Source organism: Halichondria panicea, chromosome 9, assembly GCF_963675165.1.
Source record: "Halichondria panicea chromosome 9, odHalPani1.1, whole genome shotgun sequence".
Classification (NCBI taxonomy): domain Eukaryota; kingdom Metazoa; phylum Porifera; class Demospongiae; order Suberitida; family Halichondriidae; genus Halichondria; species Halichondria panicea.
The window spans coordinates 4,748,169-4,766,199 of NC_087385.1; the positions used below are offsets into that span (position 1 = coordinate 4,748,169).

An 18,031-nucleotide genomic window follows, 5' to 3' on the forward strand; every position below is an offset into this window, starting at 1 on the left:
GGCATATCTTTGACTTTCGTATAATTATTAGTCTCGAATACCCGCCTCAACCTATTTCCCTGTCTACAAACACATTGTGGTTACAGATACCAAGAAGTTAAATTAATTTTCACATGCATCCACTTACAAAGATTGGTCAAAAATGCTGTACTTAAATGGTATCTCTGTCAACACATACTCTAAATTCTAGAGAGGTGTGCTATTAATACAGAAAGAATATCTGAAGTATAATTGGTACCCTGCGGTCTAGCTCTCTTAGTGTTGATAGAGACCCAAACAGAGTACACACCAAATAATCACAAACATGCTGAGCTTAAGTATTCACAATGACTCCATATGCATTATCATAAAACTGCCTATCAATGTTCAGCTCTGTACTCTCTTCAGGGGTGGTCTGGTACTCTGACTCCCTGTTACTCTCATCAAAGGGGGTCTGGTATTCTGGCTCCCTGCTGTTATGACGACACTTGCACATATTCAGGTACGACTGCCTGGAGAAGAGCTGTTGTCTCGCTTGCTTAGTGAACACACAAAACAAGATAGCGTTGACCAATCCTTGGGCATTGTCTCCAATTCCCTACAGCAGTACAGTGCTATTAAATCCACAACAAGACACAGCAACCATAAATAATGGTTCACTTGGTGATTGTGCCAGCGCATATGAATGGGTGGATATATACAGGTACATGTTGTGCAACTTGTAGCTTACACCCAAAATAGCCAGAGGAGGAGCGCCATTATTCCCCAGGTTCGTATAAGGATCATTCTCATTATAGCCACTGTAAACTGTCAAGTCATAAATAGTAGTCCACACCCTGAGCAGTAGAAAGAGCACTGGCACAAACAGCAACTTCAAGTCACCTTCTTGTGGAGTGTGAAGTACTGACAGTGGTTCATAGCTGCTGTTTTTCTTCTTCTTTCATTAGGTACAACAAAGGGGAAAATAGAGGATTGCACACATGTACGAAGAAATAGTTTTTCCTTACCTTACATCGAATGTACACAAAGGCTGTTATATACAGCACCGGTAAAGCAATAAAAACCAGGTAAACCCATATGTCGTAGCTTAGATATTCAGCGAGAAGATAACTTTCGTATTTAGATGAGGGTAGGCTATTTTTTGCAATATAGCACCAGCCTATAAATCAGAGAAAGTAATTGAATGTGACATAATCATGATGACAATTGCTTGCTCACCTATATCAGCAAATCCGTAGTAGTGCCCAATGACATTCGGGAGAACCATGATCGCCGGTATTCCCCAGCAAATATAATAAAAGATTGGGACGAGTCTCTTCCAAATTCTTGGTTTCTTCCAGACCAATATCCCAACTAGATACACACCGATAGCTAGGGACAGTAGGAAAGAAGCAAGTGTTCCGAACATTGAAAATGCAGCTTGGGTAATGCACAGTGGGTCAGTGGTAGATGTGTTCCAAGTCTCATTGTTGTATTGATAAATGAATCGTTTAAAGTTTGCGAATAGCCCCACAAAATGTGATATAGCAACAATGATGTCGGCAATGCTAATACTGACTAACAATTGACGTGCTGTTGTTCGTAGATTACGGAATGCAATGTACGTAAATATGATGAGAGATGCCCCCAGCGTTGAGAGAATGCTAGTGATTCCAGCTGTCACTTGGATGGCCAGAATATACCCAGGCTGGAGAATAGGAGAGTCATCCTCTTCTAGATCATCTTTAAACAACATCATTTGGCAAAACAACATAGACTATTAATTTTACTTAGACTAAGTCACAAAGTGGACTAGCTAAAATCTAGTTGCCATATCTATGATTATTCACAAGGGTAAGTTGTTTATCATCTACCTTCACACCTATAGAGAGCATGAGAGGGATTGGAACACAGGAAATGCCTACTCAACCACTAACATACCATAATTAATAGTCATACATTATATCAGGTTTCAAATGCAAGGTGCAAATGACACCGTACAAGCCTGATTGCATTTCTATGCAAAGCATAGGAAATTGCATGTGCATGGAGATAGCTATATAGAGCTGCATTAACAATTACCTTAATACTTAATTCTCTTGCCTGGCAGGGGTACTGCAGCTTACGTCTTGTCAGTCTTGGGGATGCAGTGAGTCCATGCACTCACACACCGCGCGGCCCTCTTATCCTCTTAGATGGTGGGTGGGGCTGCTGGGACTGCAGCGTATGTATACCAATTAACAAATAAAGGTTAGAAAATCTACAAACCTGGAAACTGTTGAGCTATACAGCTAGCTCTCTATAAATTGTCACCAAGTCAGTGGCAGCTATGGAGAGTCCAACAGTTGCTGCTCTTGCAGATGATATAGACTTGGAGATTGTCAATCTGACAACAATCCACTCAATCCAAGTCAAGAACACACCTCTAAGGATGGTTGTGGCAATCTCCTGTGCCCTATCTATCATTGGATCCCTTCTCATAATATTCTCTTATATATGCTTCAAGAAGAGAAGGACCAAAGCTCGTGAGATTCTGGTACACATCTCCCTCATGGACCTTGGAGTGGCGCTAGCCAACATCATCGGCGTGTCCGTTTATTTTGACCAATACTATTTTATCTATACCAACAACATACCCCACTACATTGACAATCTTTGCAAGGCACAAGCATTCTTTGCAGGATACTCGACATTGGGCTCTGTGTTTTGGACTGTGTCTTTGATGGCATACCTTTACTTCCGAATAATTCACAGTCACACCAAGCACGCACTGTATTTCCTTCGGTTTTGCTATGGATTTTGCTATGGCTTTCCACTGCTAATTTCTCTGTGGTTGGTGCTAACTGGACGATTGGGCTACTCCCCGTATGACTCTGCTGGCTGGTGCACTCTAATCACTAAAGACCCGCTAAAAAACGGAGAGGTCGATATCTTCATAACTCTGTTTGGGAATGAGCTATGGATCTACTTGGCCTTTATCCTCATACCAATATTGTACATTTCCATACGGCTCTTCGTCTACAATAAGGTATGTTACATGTACCCTATAGTAAACCTATAGCAACGTGTGCAATTGCACTCCCGGCAGATACATTGTATTCACGCTAAGGTAGTGACCTTGCACAGCTGCATGCTGAGTTAAGAATTATTCATTGTTCCTCTTAATGCCGATATGTACATGTAAGTGTATGCAGGTTTGCAATGTACAGAATAATTTGTGATTGATGTCTAGATACAAGTGTGAATAAAGGAAGCTGTAATTATAATATAGTACCGTATATCTTCTAAATATCCCGGACACTTTCTGGGCAATTTTCATTGTTCTATAAGCAAACACTCTGGTGCTTTAATTTTACTAAACCAGACAATACCTGAAAAGTTGAGATACATTCCAAGCAACATTTTATAGCCAGCAAGAGTGCTGCAAGTTAAGACAGTTTTGAGGATTAGCTAGTTTTAGATAGCTAGTGCAACTATTCAGTAGCACACTGTTTTATTAAACTTAGCTAGCTCGCATCTTGTTCTAATTATTCCGGACACTTTGCATGCTCTGTAAAAATCTGTTCCAATTATACCCGGACAATTTCCAAAATAAGTGTATTTTGCTGTCCGATAAAATTAATGAGTTATGGTAGTTCCATAATTACTGCAGGTTGAGGCAACAAAGAAGTATGCCAATGAGACACAAATTTGGTCAGCTCTTCAAAATGTCGACTACAAGTTTCTTTTCATTCCAATCATTTTTGTCAGCCTTCGAATATGGACTTGCATTATCATATGGATAACAGATTTTGCCAAAGTGAAATTGAAGGAAGACGAATGGTACACCGAACTATTGTACTATCTATCGGTAAGTATATGACACATTTTGTTTGTTCATTAATTATCTTTATACAGGGCATAGGAGACTCTAGTCAAGGCTTTGCTAACGCCATCCTGTTTGTTATATTTTCGAAGAATGTAAGAGAAAGCTTCAAAAAGTGCATACAATGCAAGAGCTCGCAAAGGAGCTTGATTATTAACGCTGGTGATGAGTCGGGGGAGAGCTCAAGGATGTTAGAACCCTCCAGAGACTCAGACTATGAGGCTACCACCACTAACAGTGATGAAGAGAGAGAATATAACAAAGAAAAAGCATCACATAACTATGAAACACTATAAACTAATTCTCACCTTGTTTTTTAACTATTTAAATGAGCTTTTTTTTAATAAATATACATGTACAGTAATATAATTTATATGGAATTTGTAAAAATTATACCATCTATTGTTTGTTATCAGTACGTTTGGGGCCTAATTCTTCCTCACTGGTTAGTGTAGTGGGTGATCGAGTTCTACCCCTTGTCTTTATGACAGGTAGGCTGGACGAATTAGAGAGTTGTAAATCTGTGACAGAAGATCGTTGTTTCTGTGTTTGACAGGCCTTGCATGATGTAGCTCTGGACTTGAAGCACTGTATCAATTTCTCTCGAACTTTTGGAGTAAAGACACAGAAGAGAAGAGCATTCACAAAGCCTTGTGCTGAATCGCCAATACCCTGCAAAATAAAATAATATTATTATGAATTTGTGTTATGTAATCATCCCTTCAATGTGACATGTTTACACCCAAGGAGGTACGCTGAATGTCAAAAGGTCACAAAAATATGAAAACATTTAACCAAGAGTTACTATTGCATTCTTCGAAACCACAAAGATTTGCCTTTTGCGCAGCTAGTTTATAAAATTTGATGTGCTGGTTTGCGCACTGGGTATAACAAGCAGACAAAAAAAAAGAAGCGCTAGCTACTACCGTATAGCGGGTAAAACATTCGTGATTGAGCAATTTTTAGTCACTTCGTGGATAAAATTTCCGTGGTTGCTGCTTGCACTGCAGGTAAAGGTAGGCAAGGTCGATTCATTCAATATTTGTCGTCAGGGCTCCAACCACGAAAACCACGAATATTTGGCCCCACGAAAATTACCAGCTATACGGTATTCATATATATGTATACCATATAGATTGTATATGTAGATTTTAAAAAAGACGATACAAAGGTCAAGAACGCAAGACATCCTTATTGACCCTGGAGTACCTCCTTGTATAAAAAAGGCCCCAGGCATTTAACATCATGTAACCACAGGCATATGTTGACACAAACATTACTTACTGCTGCATAGAGTAGCACATAGGACAAAACTCTAGGTGGCTCCATTTTCAAGTATACCACTAGAAACACCAGAATCATCGTCCATATTCTTAGTAGAAGAAAGAAGAATGGAATTAGGAGAAACTTTGTGTCTGCCTTACTAATGGTCGCCATGTTTGAACCTTGTAGAAACATCGGATTCATTTCCTTGAGCTGCAGTGGACAGTACAAATGTATTCACATGTTCAATTGATGTACAATAGTAACAGCATGTACATTTGTACTTGTAATAGCTATAGGTAAAACTGCTTACATGAAATTTAATGTGACAATGAACAGAAACGTAGAGTATGGTCACTGTAATGAAGGTGAGGTAAATCCATAAGTCGTTTCCAAATATGACAGCAAAAACATTCTGCTCTCCATCTTCGTTATGAACTTTCAGAGTGCACCAACCGGACCCACCTTCAGGGGAGTAGCCCAATTGGTCTGTGAATGGAACACCATAAAACACATTCACTATTCACAACATCAATGCACAGACTGACTCATTGTACTAAGATATGTGTTATCCATTTGGGACAAGTTGTCACCAGTTCAGCTTTGCATTAGCTACATAAACTATGCACCATTTTAGGATTAAACTTTTGCCTCATCAACAGAAGATTCTAAGAAACTGAATGCAAAACAAAAGTGAATGCAAAACATGTTACTAGTAATGGTTACAGCTATCAAAACATACCTGTTATCACCAGCCATAGTGACACTAGTAGAGGCATGCCCCAGCAGAAGAAGTAGGCCACATACACAACTCTAAAGTGAACCTTCCTACTGGTGTAGAAGACTAGGCAATAGATATATACAGCGAGGCTGAGTGTCCAGAGCACTGATGCCAAGGTGGAGTATGCAGCTACAAATGCTTGAGTCTTGCACAGTTGCAAAAGAACTGCACATGGTGTGTGAGTATTCACTCCATTGGTGACAATAATATCAGTGTGATTCATGACGCTAGACTCCAGTGGGCAATGCCGAATGTATTGGTCAAAATATACACAAACTCCAATGAAATTAGCACAAGCAACTCCAAAGTCTGCGACCGATAAGTGCACCAGTATTTGGCGTGATTTTGTTCTGATTTCCTTAATACACAGGTAAGAGAGAATGATGAGTAATGCACCTAGCATAGAGAGGGAGCATGTGATACCAACGACTACTCGAATAGCAACATGCTTATGGAAGAAAAGTCCATCAACTAGCGACATATTTTGGATAGGAATTGAAGTAGTGTACAGCGATGGCTCATTAAGGACATCTTCACTGCTTTCCGTTAAAGTTGGACTTGAATCCATTAATCCAAGACTGAGACGATGCACATTCAATGCGTGCAGAGCAAGGGGTAACATCTGGATAGGAAAAACAACAGCTAAATTTAGTAGCTATTATAGCTATAGCATTAATTTTATTACAATGTAGAATAACTACCTTGCAGTTGTGGTGCCTCCAGTACTGACAGTTTTATATGGTAGCTCTCTTATGATTATAATTGGTAGTTCAATAATTATTGCCACTGTCACAAAATTAATGTTGTGCATGCAATCATCAGTGAATGTGCAATCTCTATTTTAAGCCGCGGACAAGAAAAAAGCCTGCGGTTTACACACCTCCTCAGGGATTTCCCCACTTCAAGCACCCAACAACAAACCAGACTCTGAAAACAACCTCCACCCGGTACCCTTCATCTTGGGGCTAATCTCAAGAGAAGCTTAGGCAGCAGCTTAATTTCACAAAATGCCCAAGGTAAAGTCTCATGTAGATCTAGGCATATTGAAAAGCTATTGACATCCATCCCTCTAGGTGAAAATTCATTACTGTGTGGAAGGAGACACTACTGTTTATGCAACTATTGGAGCAGTTGTTGCTACAATTGATTTCATTATGAGAGGGTTGCCTGGTCAGCCAGAAAGTAATTTTTTCTAATTATAAACGCTAAAGTATAATAATTATGTCCTCTGCAGATTATCGTCCTGTCAGTATCGAAACAGCTAGCGGAGAACCACTGACAGACTTTTCACAGCCACCACCAGACACTGTTTATGTGATAGGGGTTAGAGAAGAGTAAAACACACATTCTTTCAGTCAGCTAGTTTTTATTATTTTTGTTATGCCAGAATATATCCGTTATTTTAGTCGTTACTGCCACGATATCCTAAAGCATACACCTCTGAGCATACACTGCGTTAGTTACTGATGCAGTTCCTATCATAAGCAGTATATTGTGAGCTGAGAAGGAACTACTTGAAATGGCAGAATATTTGGCATCCATCTTTGGAACAGAGAAAGACAAGTAAGAAGAATGATCATCATTCTAAATAGAGCACATTTTATTATCTTTCTTTTCTTACAGGGTAAATTGCTCCTTTTATTTCAAGATAGGTGCTTGTCGTCATGGAGATCGATGTTCAAGACTGCACAATAAGCCGACTTTTAGTCAGGTAGGGTGTCATTTATTATTTATTTGCGTATAGATCTAGTTGAATTGATGCATGTCTATATAAATTATGCAGACTATCCTGGTTCAGAATATGTACCACAATCCCAACAATCAGACTCAAAATCCGGGAGTACAGCCAAGTAAGTTCGCATGTTGATATGAATATATATTGTATATTGGGTTTCAAATGCGAGGTTCTTTCGATTGTTAGAAACGCAATCAGGCTTGTACAGTGTCATTTGCGTTCGATTAACCTTGCATTCAAAACCTGATATGATATATGAGAAAGATCACTTTTCCCTAGCTGTGAGTGTAGAAGCAGAGCAGCAGCATTTTGATGCTTTCTTTGAGGATGTGTTTGTTGAGACTGAGGATAGATATGGCCCCATCGAGGAGATGAACATCTGTGACAATCTGGGAGACCATCTTGTCGGAAACGTTTACATCAAGGTATCAATTCTATTTGAACATTGCCCTTGCTATGATGATGTAGATTTAGTCCTAATGCATAAATACATGTAGTAATAGGAAGTTTGGTTCAAGACAGAACAAAGTTAGGTTTCACTCTTCCTATAGTTTCGCTATGAAGAGGATGCAGAGGATGCTGTGCTGGCTCTCAACAATCGCTGGTTCAATGGCCAGCCCATTCACGCTGAGCTCTCCCCAGTCACTGACTTCAGAGAGGCTTGCTGCAGGCAGTACGAAATGGGGTAAGTGTTCATCTGAGATTGTTGATACTATGATGATGTCATTGTATCAGGGAGTGTACGCGTGGAGGATTCTGCAACTTCATGCATCTCAAGCCCCTTACTAGGGATGTTAAGTAAGTTATAGCAACTACCTAGACCATGAAGGTACCACGTAAGGTTATTAAGTGTCTTTGTCTCTCACAGAAAACACTTGTATGGCAAGAGGGCTAAGAATGTCATGGGTGGAAGGAGCCGCTCTCGAAGCAGATCACCACGAAGACGAAGATAAACAATTTGAAATACTGGTTTTAGAAAACAATGGCTAGCTTGCAATTTCCTGTAACGTCATGATCCACTCTCATGTGATCATGCAGTTGTGTTAAGTTGTTAAGTTGTTCTTTCATCACCCTCTTTTGTAATCACATGGTGTATACACAAAAAAAACAGAAGGGTGTAAATTGCCATCAACCTATACATTTTTAATGGGAAATGTAAAAATATTTGATTCTTCAGCACTTCCTCGTGCAGGAGTATAGATTTCAGAAGTTGAATAATCAGTTACTGAATGCCCATTAACTGTTCGTGCCTTCTCTGTCAGGAAAGGGTCTGTTTCGCCATCCTCAGTACTATCCCACCTGCTTCTGTGTAGCTTTAGTTTCAACTTCCAGTAGCTCAGACTGAACACTGTAGTCCGGACTCTCTTGGTTAGTAGCACAAAGAGGACAGCATTAGCAGCACCTTGTGCTGAATCACCTATGCCCTGCAAATGGTGATTAGTATAATTATTATGGTTAAGAGCAATATAGGATTAATAGCACGAGTATAATAAGCAATGGCAAGGCTACTAATTGAACACAGATAAACTCACTGCTAGATAGACAAAGGTGAGATTCAGCCAGAGAGGTGATTGTTTTACTTGAACGTAGACAAACACAATATCCACAATGCTTGTCCACATTCGCAACAGTGTGAAAACAATGGGAATGAGGAGAAAATTGTAGTCTAGGATGTGTACTGCCTCCCAGAACCTCCCCTCAGCTTGGGGAAGGTAAAGCTTGGTCTGCCTTAGCTGTATAGAGAGAATACATGTAGTTATAGGAGAGCCTTTGATCTTTTCTTAATGGACTAAATTCAGCTTTACAAGGATTCTGCTTGTACACACTAGGCTTCACATTACACATGTATGCACTATAAAGACGTGTTGTAACTGACCTTTTCTCTTATATATAGTTGAACAGCCAAATACAAAATGGGCACAAGAATCATCCCCAGGTAGATCCACAGGTCATAGCCGAACGCAGCAGCATAAGTGTCAGGCTTGTTAGTTTCTGCATTGACAATGAGTATGGAGCACCATCCTAAATTAGCTGGAGAGTATCCAAATCGATCAGTCACGACAAGCCAAATGCACACTAAGAGTGGAAGCAAGTAGCACAGGGGATAGGAGAGAGTTAGCGAATAGTTGGCTAGTTTTGTGGTGTTGTGCACAATGAGGAAGTACAGAAACACTGCCAGGCTAATGGTCCAGAGGATGGACGCATGAGTAAAGTAGTGTGCTATAAATGCCTGGGAGACACAGAGATGTCTGATTGCAATGCTGCTGGGTTGATGGAAGGAAACACAAGGCATGTCCGGGTCGCTATCTTCGCTGAACAAAGAAATGTTTACTGTTTGATTGTGTATCGTTACTTGATTAGCTGTGAAATAAAAGCGATCAAAATAGATAAAGTTTCCGACAAGGTTTGCAAGTCCCACACCGAGGTCAGCAACAGAAAGATGCACCAGAATTAGTCGAGCACGGCTTCTTAGACTCTTGAAGAAGATGTAACTGAATATTATCAACAGAGATCCGATCACTGATAACAAGCAGACAAGACCGATGACTGCTCTGAATGGAGGCCCTTTGGCCCAGAAATCAACCACACTTGTTGAACATGTAATATGTTTCGGATCCATTTGCAGTCCAATTATAAATATGGGTATAGATAGGCCAACTAAATGTTGTGCAGTTCAATAGTCACCTGCAGCAAGTCAGTCCAGGTCAGATAGTGCACCAAAACATGCTGGATTATCTTACCTATAAAGTATGCATCAATGACTGGGCTTGCTGTGCTGGTTAGAGGGGGATACTTCTTCTGCTGTGCTGCGGAGCTGGAGCTGCATAGTATAATTTTTGAGCTCATGCATTCTTGACCATGTGATTAAAAAAGGGGGAGTGGCTGACCTTGATATTGCTGAGCTGGCAAACAACAAACCAGAGGAAGTTTCTTGGCAAGTTACATAAAATGGCAGATAAGAAGTATCCCCCTCCAACCAATGCCCCAGGCTACTACCAGGCCCCACCAGCGCCCACTGGATCCAGCAGGACGGTAATTGTCCAGGGCCGTGGAACAACCGTTGTCCAGCACACAAGCACCAGTACCAACTATGGAGGACAAAGGCAGCCTGCTGTTGTTCAGCCTCCTGTAGTTGTTCAGACTGTGCGACCTGCACCTGTACGAAGTCAAGGAGGATTATTTGTAAGTTTGTAGCTACACACATTTTAAACGCTAAATGTATGCCTGCCCGGGCACCCATATGCCATACGTATGTACCGTACCCGTACCCATGCATGCAGGACAATCTTGGCAAAGCATTTGACTCGGCAGCTAAGGACCTGGGTAACATAGCCACCACGGCCACTCATGCTGTTATCAACCCCATGGTGAGCCTTCCACACTGTGTCTTGTTATTTCCTGGTATGCAAGAATAACATTGGGTACATCTAGTATCACCATTAACACAACTCACAGGATTTAATGAGGAATGGCAACAAGATCTTGATTCAGTCCATGACTTCTGGGCTATACCTCAAGGTGTCTGAAAAAGGTCTACTGGAGACCTCCCAGGGGAAGGGACCGATAGCTCAGTGGGTGGTGGTCAAGCCTCAGCAGTACCCAAACACCATCAAGCTAGCCAATGCTAGTCGATCATCTTCCTACATCTCCGTTCAGAATGGCTATGCCGTTGGATATGTGCGTTTGTGTACTGATACATACTGAAGGTTGTCTCACTGTCTAGTTTACTACACAGTAGTTTGAGGAATGCAGGCAGGGTTGTCCCAAATTTCCACACAGTTTCAGAGAAACCATGGAATCTTAATGAACAGTGTGTGTGACTATTAATAGTGTCCTAATCCCTACAGGGCAGTGGTGGTTCAGACTGTGACTTCACCCCCTCCGTGCTGCCTGACTGGAGTGTAATGTTTGAGTCGGTCCAGAACCCTGGCTCTCACCTCGGAGTGCTGCCTACCGGTCAGCTCACTGCTCCAGCTCAGACCACCAAGGACACTGATGCCTCGCACTTCAAGATATTCCTTCTGGTAAGTTCTCTATGGCTATTGTCGTTGCTCTTGATGCTATACTCTAATCTTTCTAACGTGCCAGAACACTCTATAATAATTATAGTTGCTCATGTTTCTTTACAGGGGGTGTAAACTAGTCTATCACACGACAAGATTGAAACACTATGTACTAACAGTATAACTTCAATGTTTAATTTTATTGACTGCTGTGTTACATCATAGATATGATTATATGTACCGTCTAGAAAGATATAGATTTCATTTTTTGTTTGTGAGTATTATTTGTTATCACTAATAAACAGTGTTTTAAAGATTGGAGAATGAGAAAATGTTGAAGCAGAACATTATGAGTTAGTGAAGTCAGTGGGTACTAGAATCATTAGTTCCTCAGCTTCTTCCATAAGAGCCTCAGCTTGGTCGGCAAGAAGAGCCTGCATGTGAAAGAGGGTATGATTTTAAAGACCATGCATGCGTTGATGCCAAATTCTGTAAAACTGTAAAACTGAGCATGTTACCTTGGCAGCCATAATGAGGCGCTTGGCTTGCTTTGGAAACAGATTGTCCATACACTCAACCAGTTGGTGTGGATCAGAAGATGCCAGTTGCTGGGGAGTTATGATACCTGCACTCAACAGCTGTCTGGCACGACCCTGAGAGAGAGAGAGAGAGAGGGGGGGGTAGGTTGCATGAGAGAATGTCACCATAACATTAATCAGCAGCACAGTACACACACCAAACACGTTTTTGGTTGTTGCATAAGCCCACTTGTATTCACCTGTTTCATACCAGACACCTCCATGAGTGGAATCAGTTCCAGATGAGAGGAGTAGGTAAGTTTCTTGGTAATGGCGGGTAGAAGCAGATGGAGGGACCACAGCTCTGGTAATTCCTACAAACACACGACAGTAGAATATAAGATATGTTGTTCTTATTCCCAAGGGTAATAAGTGCCAGTACACAGCTACCATTGTATGATAGCTTACAGCAGTGAAATGAACCAGACACGAAGTGTAAGAGGCTGTAGAATTCATGATACTCTGTAGAAATCCACGGGAGCAATGGAACTTGTCGGCCACCCTCCATATCGAGTCAGGAGTTGTGAGGTTGAGCAGAGAGTGGAGTATGAGGGTGATGTAGAACCGGTGATAAAGCATCATCACATCCTCTGACTGCAAGTAATACATGTAGTGATAGATATGCTATAACATATAGCACATAATTATAACATGATACTACATTCACTATTAATAAGGCTCAGACTTACCACTGATCCTCTTGCTGCTCCAGTGGCCTTCCCTGCCAGGTAGCCTGGCTTGACTCCCAGTTGCTCTGCTGTTCTCAGCTCATCCTCTCCCAAACCAGTCACCTGCCATGAGGGTATAGTGTGGTGGTTCTTAAGAAGCAACCTCTGTGAGCAGGTACTGTAACAATCTAAAGGCATAATCAACAAAGGGCCTATTCTAATGCACACCTCTTGGAAGTAGACCATCCAGTTTGGTTGTATGGATGTGCCGAGATCAAGGGGAGTGGCCAGAAACAGCAGGTGAAGGTCCGTGGAGAGGACCAGCTGTTGTAAGCTATCCCTCATCTCTTTATATACAAGGTGTGCTTGGTCAACTCTGAGGCACCCTGCGAGAGTTGTGTGTGTGTAGGAGGGTCTAAAGTAAATATGAAATAACACAGTACATGGGCGTGTCCCTTAAATGCAGATGCACATTGTAGCTGTTACCATGGATACATACCTGCTTACCTTCCGCGCATGCGCAGACAACCATGTGGGACTGCTGTTTATCAATTAAGTGGGTGGATCAAGGCGTGGTTTATCTATTCGATTATCTGGCATATTCATTCACACACTGAGTTAGCCCTCTAAGTGAAGTGGGTGTGGGGACAAGGCTAACACTAGGTATGTATGTGGAAATGCAATTAGTGGTCATGGTTGGCTGCACTTCAACTCTATATTCAGCCAACCTGAAATCCTAAGCGCACATGTGCTTTTAATACGCGTGTACTGAAAAAGGCGAAGTCATGCAGCATTCACTAACAGACAGCCATCTCCAGCTAGACAGTAAGAGCTGACCTTTGAAAGCTGCTCTACCCAGTGGTGTGATGAGGTATTTGCCCTCCCTGAGGTCTCCGCTTGGTTCCAGAGTGATGTAATCCATAGCAACCAGCTTGGCAACGGCATCAGTGCACTGCTTGTTCAGGTGTGCGTGGTCATGTTGAGCGTGGAGAAGAGTTGAGGTGAAGAAAAACTGAAGGTCAGAGAAACACTCAACCATCTGAAGAGAGTAAAAAATGGAAGAGTAATGGAAGCGAAATCAATACAGTGCAGTATAGATCTTGAGAGCTCAAAACCCAAAAGTTATATATCTGACCCAAAACCCACCATTAGGCCTGTAATGTTCAAGATGAGAGAGAGCAGTGTGGCCCCATCATCAGACAAGAGGCTGCTCCGACATACCTCATATGGACCAGACAACAAGGACACCACCTGTTAATAACGACGATAGGGACAATTACATGTAACTGATTCAGGTACATACTCACCTTGTCCTTGTCTCTGGGGTTGAGAATGAGGATGCTGTCTCCGGTGTTGCACAGGCCACTCCTTCCGGCACGCCCCACCATCTGCTTATATTGACTGCGAGACATGAGCTGGGAGCCAATGTAGGGAGACCTCAAGATCACTCTGTGCGAACAGGGATGTTCTCAACTGTATGCTAACCACAATTAGACAGATCGGAATGACTCTGCTTAATTACTAGAATTAACGGTGAGCATATTCGGTTCCTCCAGAAGTGATAAACGTACCGTTTTGCTGGTAGGTTGACTCCTGCAGCCAGGGTAGAGGTGCACGCGATGACACAGAGTACACCGTCTAAGTATCCGTCCTCAATGACTCTCCTCTCGTCCGCAGTGAGGCCCGAGTGATGGTAGGCCACGCCGAAGGGGATGGTCTTGGCCAGTGTCGGACACACACCTGATGCCTCCAGACTGAGTGTCTTGAGCAGCTGCTGTTTCTCAGGTAAACTAACCCCTCTCAGGGTCCTAGAAAAACACGACAAGTTAAACTATAAAAGCAGACACTGCATAATTACAAGATATGTATGACGCTCAGTAACATAATGTCCTGCATCAAAACAAGCCATACAAAAGGCCAAACCTTTCACCTTGTTAAGTAAAAGCTTATTTTTTGCTTTTAGCTACCAGCTGACACAGCACTGTTACCTTGGTAGGGTCTTGGTGAGAAGGAGAGCCAGATTTTGACAGCTTTTCTTGGTAGGGCAGAATATGAGACAAGAAGAGTCGGGTACCACCTCCATCACCAATGCCGTCAGCTGATCAGGGTCCAGCTGAGAGTGAGTGTGGTCTTTGATGTCTCGTACAAAATCAAAGTTCACTGAGTTACCCACTGAGATGCCATACACGCACTTCCCCAGTTTAACTTGTTCCACAAGTTCAACCTACAATGAGCAAATACAACAAATTTCAGGTGAACAAAATGTACGTATTAAATACCCTGAGGTACTGAATTTCAGACACTGAAAATGAATGCTCAATCAACAACAAAATTGACATATCTGCACATACCTAGCAGCATAAGGTTGTACTGCTGATGGTTACAATAACTCACTGGTCTGAAGTTGCTTGAGAAGATTTGCGCCCTCATGAAAGTGGCAAGATCAGCCATGTTTCCTAGTGTGGCACTCATCCCCACTAGCTGTGTGCGAGGGGAGCAGTGCTGTAGTTTGGCCAGACAACTCTCCAGTGTGGCACCACGGCTACTGCCATCACCCAGCATGTGCAGCTGTAGAATAGAGTAATTATGCCTGTTTGGTTGTGAACTGGGAGATACAGTCACCACCTCATAGTATCAAAAATGTAAGAAAATAGAGGCTAACAATTAAGTCATACGTGAGTTGGCAGAAATGTACATGGCCATCTACGCATACATGTACATATACAGTACACACTGAGGCATAATTAAAGATCTTAGACTATCTAAAGTTATGGCAATGGACAAAAGTCTAGAACTATCTGGGACACCTGTTAGAAGAGGTTATGTAATCATAGATAGAGTAGAAGAGGATTGGCAACGGAAGTGGTTCACGTGATGTTTTACAATGAAGTCTATGTAGAGCTCAGAAACAATCCGTGTTTCGCTTTCTACCCCGGGTAAGTTTACCGGGAGTCTAATCATAGTCTATGCATGCGTCTCATAGACCCCTCTAACACTTAAACAAATGCCCCCTGATGGTGAGTATCATTTGGAAACGAAGAAAATACAATCTTGATTGTCGTGAAGTAGCTAGTCTAACACAGAGCGATTTTTCATGCTTGTGTTAGTTTAGCTACTATGATATATTATAGCTAAGGTTGTGTCACTAAGTAGTATGCTGTGTCCCAAATGGCCACAAGTATTTGATGAAGTTGATGTTTAGCAGCAGAACTGCTCGTGGACTTTTTACAGACAGCAAAAACAATTCTCATGAATTATTCATGTTTAGACCCCACGTTGGAAGTAAGCCTCGATTAAAACCGCGGGGAAACACGGATGGTACTTCGAGGGTACCTCGTTTCCAATCCCTCTCTACTCAATCTATGATGTAATCAACCTCCCTCTCTACTCAATCTATGATGTAATCAACCTCCCTCTCACCTCATCCACGACCACCAGTCCCACTCTACTCATTATCTCCAGCTCTATCAGCGAGTTGACTAGTCCATTCCCTTTCTCTATGGTTGCTATGTACAACACCTTCTTCTTGCGTCTCTGTCTACAAGTATGGCAAACCATAAGTACTGCCATTAGATAAATAAGTGAAGCAAGAAAGACATGTACATATACACACACACCAGTGTTCAGACCAGTACATTATTATACTCTATAACAGTATCTCCACACACACACACACACACACCTTGGAGGCAGTGTTCCTTTACTGGCAGCATACTCCTCCACAGCAAAGCCAAAAGTGGTGGAGAACGGAGTCAGCTGCCTCACCTGAGGGCAGAGAGAGAGAGGGTCTGATAAGACAGAGGAAAACATATACACCAGTTTCATTACCTTCTCTTGCACGATGGATACAAAGGGTAGAATGAGGAGCACGTCCTTGCAGTGTATGAGCAGCTGCCTGAGAATGATGATCTCAGCGACGAGGGTCTTGCCTCCACTGGTGGGCAGGGAGTAGATGAGGTTGCCTCCATTACTCACACTAGGTAGACTCAGACAACAATGCTGCCAATCTGCACGTGTGTGTGTATGGGGGGACACAGTTTAAAGAAACCGCTGAATTCCAAATCCAAATCTGAATAATTAACTAGTAACATGTCACACCATAGAGCTGTTTTATTCCTCTGAATTCTTCATAACACTCTTTCACTCGTAGAGGGAGGCCATAAAACGTCCCACGGTCACTAGTTGTGTTCACTTCCGTTGCCTTATTACTCAATAGCGCACTGCTTTTAATAAATTGAGTTCTTGTAATACCATCAATAGACTTATTTAATCCTTCTTCTTTTTTGTCTTCAGTGCCAGCTGTTAGGGTCTTAGCGCACTCTGATATATTAGAGGTGTTTAGAGAGAAATTAAGATCCTCAGGGCATAGTCCAAATAAAATATCCTGATCAAATTCACTAGTTTCATTAATTAATTTCCTTGTCGTACACTTTCCCAGAGGAGGACAAGGAATAGGAGAGCTTTCCAGTACTGGGGTCAATACACTCGGATGCCCTGACAGACAACACGATTTAACAACAGCTGGCTCTGAACCAAACAAAACATCGTCTAGCATCTTGTCAGTAACTACGTTCTCTTCATTCACATCCAGTGTAACCATATTGCTAGAGGGATTATTCTTGCTCGTGACGTCATCCTCCTTGGAGACTGCGTCTGCGCTACATACTGTTGATGAGGATTGACATACAATACTGTTGCTATCCTCATCATTCTTGCTTGGGGTAGACACTGCACTACGACCTCTGCGTCTGTGTCAGGGTACGAAGGTGATATCAAGAGACAGCATACAGCTAGGTGTACCTCTTCACAGGCCTGCCATAGATAGGGTCATGTTTTGTAGCACTTGCCTGAGTTCTCTGGAGGATCAGAAACATTAATATCGAACACATTGGGCAACCCATATACCTTGTTTGTTGCCTTGAAGAGGGGCCTCCTCTTTACTTTAGGGGGCATTGATTTCTTCAAAATTAGACCTGTTTTTGACTTGCTGGCAAGCTACCTCTACCTTCTCTACATGGTCATGATGTAGGGCGTGGTCCCTACTCCCTTGCATTTGTGATTTGATCAACTCGTAGACCTCTATATTTATTAGCCTCGAGACCAGCCGTTCGTTATCTGAAAGAACGCCTGGTCAAGTTCCAATGTAGCACTCGTTCTAGCTGAGTCAGCGTTTTATAGC

The 18,031-nt window shown here is 42.1% G+C and overlaps 7 protein-coding genes across 10 annotated transcripts; 3 read left to right on the top strand and 4 right to left on the bottom strand.

Annotated features, from left to right (window-relative positions):
* Window positions 1–132: 132 nt before the first annotated feature.
* LOC135341389 (G-protein coupled receptor 157-like) lies at window positions 133–1,979 on the bottom strand. Of its 4 annotated transcripts, none has more exons than XM_064537924.1 (5): window positions 1,198–1,979; window positions 987–1,138; window positions 862–913; window positions 710–786; window positions 133–577 (listed from the first exon to the last, which is right to left on the bottom strand). In XM_064537924.1, the coding sequence occupies exons 1-5, from the start codon at window positions 1,730–1,732 to the stop codon at window positions 314–316; spliced, it is 1,080 nt and encodes a 359-aa protein (XP_064393994.1). In that variant the 5' UTR covers window positions 1,733–1,979; the 3' UTR covers window positions 133–313. The 4 variants fall into 4 exon arrangements, with proteins under 4 accessions (XP_064393994.1, XP_064393993.1, XP_064393992.1 ...); XM_064537923.1 differs by having other exon boundaries at window positions 862–916; XM_064537922.1 differs by having other exon boundaries at window positions 710–913; window positions 1,198–1,909.
* A 209-nt stretch (window positions 1,980–2,188) lies between these two features.
* LOC135341388 (G-protein coupled receptor 157-like) lies at window positions 2,189–4,255 on the top strand. The gene is made up of 3 exons (XM_064537920.1): window positions 2,189–2,986; window positions 3,611–3,808; window positions 3,856–4,255. Exons 1-3 carry the CDS (start codon window positions 2,288–2,290, stop codon window positions 4,117–4,119), a joined length of 1,161 nt encoding a protein of 386 aa, XP_064393990.1. The 5' UTR covers window positions 2,189–2,287; the 3' UTR covers window positions 4,120–4,255.
* Window positions 4,223–6,700, bottom strand: LOC135341379 (G-protein coupled receptor 157-like). Its single transcript, XM_064537910.1, has 5 exons — window positions 6,569–6,700; window positions 5,829–6,489; window positions 5,400–5,575; window positions 5,108–5,299; window positions 4,223–4,495 (listed from the first exon to the last, which is right to left on the bottom strand). Exons 2-5 carry the CDS (start codon window positions 6,487–6,489, stop codon window positions 4,223–4,225), a joined length of 1,302 nt encoding a protein of 433 aa, XP_064393980.1. The 5' UTR covers window positions 6,569–6,700.
* Window positions 6,701–7,248: 548 nt separating this feature from the next.
* Window positions 7,249–8,734, top strand: LOC135341401 (splicing factor U2AF 35 kDa subunit-like). Its single transcript, XM_064537939.1, has 7 exons — window positions 7,249–7,430; window positions 7,491–7,578; window positions 7,651–7,717; window positions 7,882–8,027; window positions 8,154–8,287; window positions 8,338–8,400; window positions 8,471–8,734. Exons 1-7 carry the CDS (start codon window positions 7,387–7,389, stop codon window positions 8,553–8,555), a joined length of 627 nt encoding a protein of 208 aa, XP_064394009.1. The 5' UTR covers window positions 7,249–7,386; the 3' UTR covers window positions 8,556–8,734.
* A 1-nt stretch (window position 8,735) lies between these two features.
* On the bottom strand, window positions 8,736–10,479 carry LOC135341380 (G-protein coupled receptor 157-like). The gene is made up of 4 exons (XM_064537911.1): window positions 10,344–10,479; window positions 9,479–10,287; window positions 9,135–9,335; window positions 8,736–9,026 (listed from the first exon to the last, which is right to left on the bottom strand). Exons 2-4 carry the CDS (start codon window positions 10,220–10,222, stop codon window positions 8,736–8,738), a joined length of 1,236 nt encoding a protein of 411 aa, XP_064393981.1. The 5' UTR covers window positions 10,223–10,287; window positions 10,344–10,479.
* A 13-nt stretch (window positions 10,480–10,492) lies between these two features.
* LOC135341398 (uncharacterized) lies at window positions 10,493–11,920 on the top strand. Its single transcript, XM_064537937.1, has 5 exons — window positions 10,493–10,785; window positions 10,884–10,970; window positions 11,059–11,280; window positions 11,451–11,627; window positions 11,733–11,920. The coding sequence occupies exons 1-5, from the start codon at window positions 10,552–10,554 to the stop codon at window positions 11,739–11,741; spliced, it is 729 nt and encodes a 242-aa protein (XP_064394007.1). The 5' UTR covers window positions 10,493–10,551; the 3' UTR covers window positions 11,742–11,920.
* LOC135341361 (helicase POLQ-like) lies at window positions 11,852–17,913 on the bottom strand. The gene is made up of 18 exons (XM_064537885.1): window positions 17,758–17,913; window positions 17,653–17,708; window positions 16,951–17,600; window positions 16,681–16,859; window positions 16,535–16,617; window positions 16,273–16,390; window positions 15,247–15,420; window positions 14,841–15,076; window positions 14,424–14,660; window positions 14,160–14,301; window positions 13,999–14,103; window positions 13,690–13,891; window positions 13,081–13,238; window positions 12,874–12,975; window positions 12,593–12,778; window positions 12,385–12,498; window positions 12,125–12,259; window positions 11,852–12,040 (listed from the first exon to the last, which is right to left on the bottom strand). The coding sequence occupies exons 1-18, from the start codon at window positions 17,803–17,805 to the stop codon at window positions 11,954–11,956; spliced, it is 3,012 nt and encodes a 1,003-aa protein (XP_064393955.1). The 5' UTR covers window positions 17,806–17,913; the 3' UTR covers window positions 11,852–11,953.
* Between the last annotated feature and the right edge of the window lie 118 nt (window positions 17,914–18,031).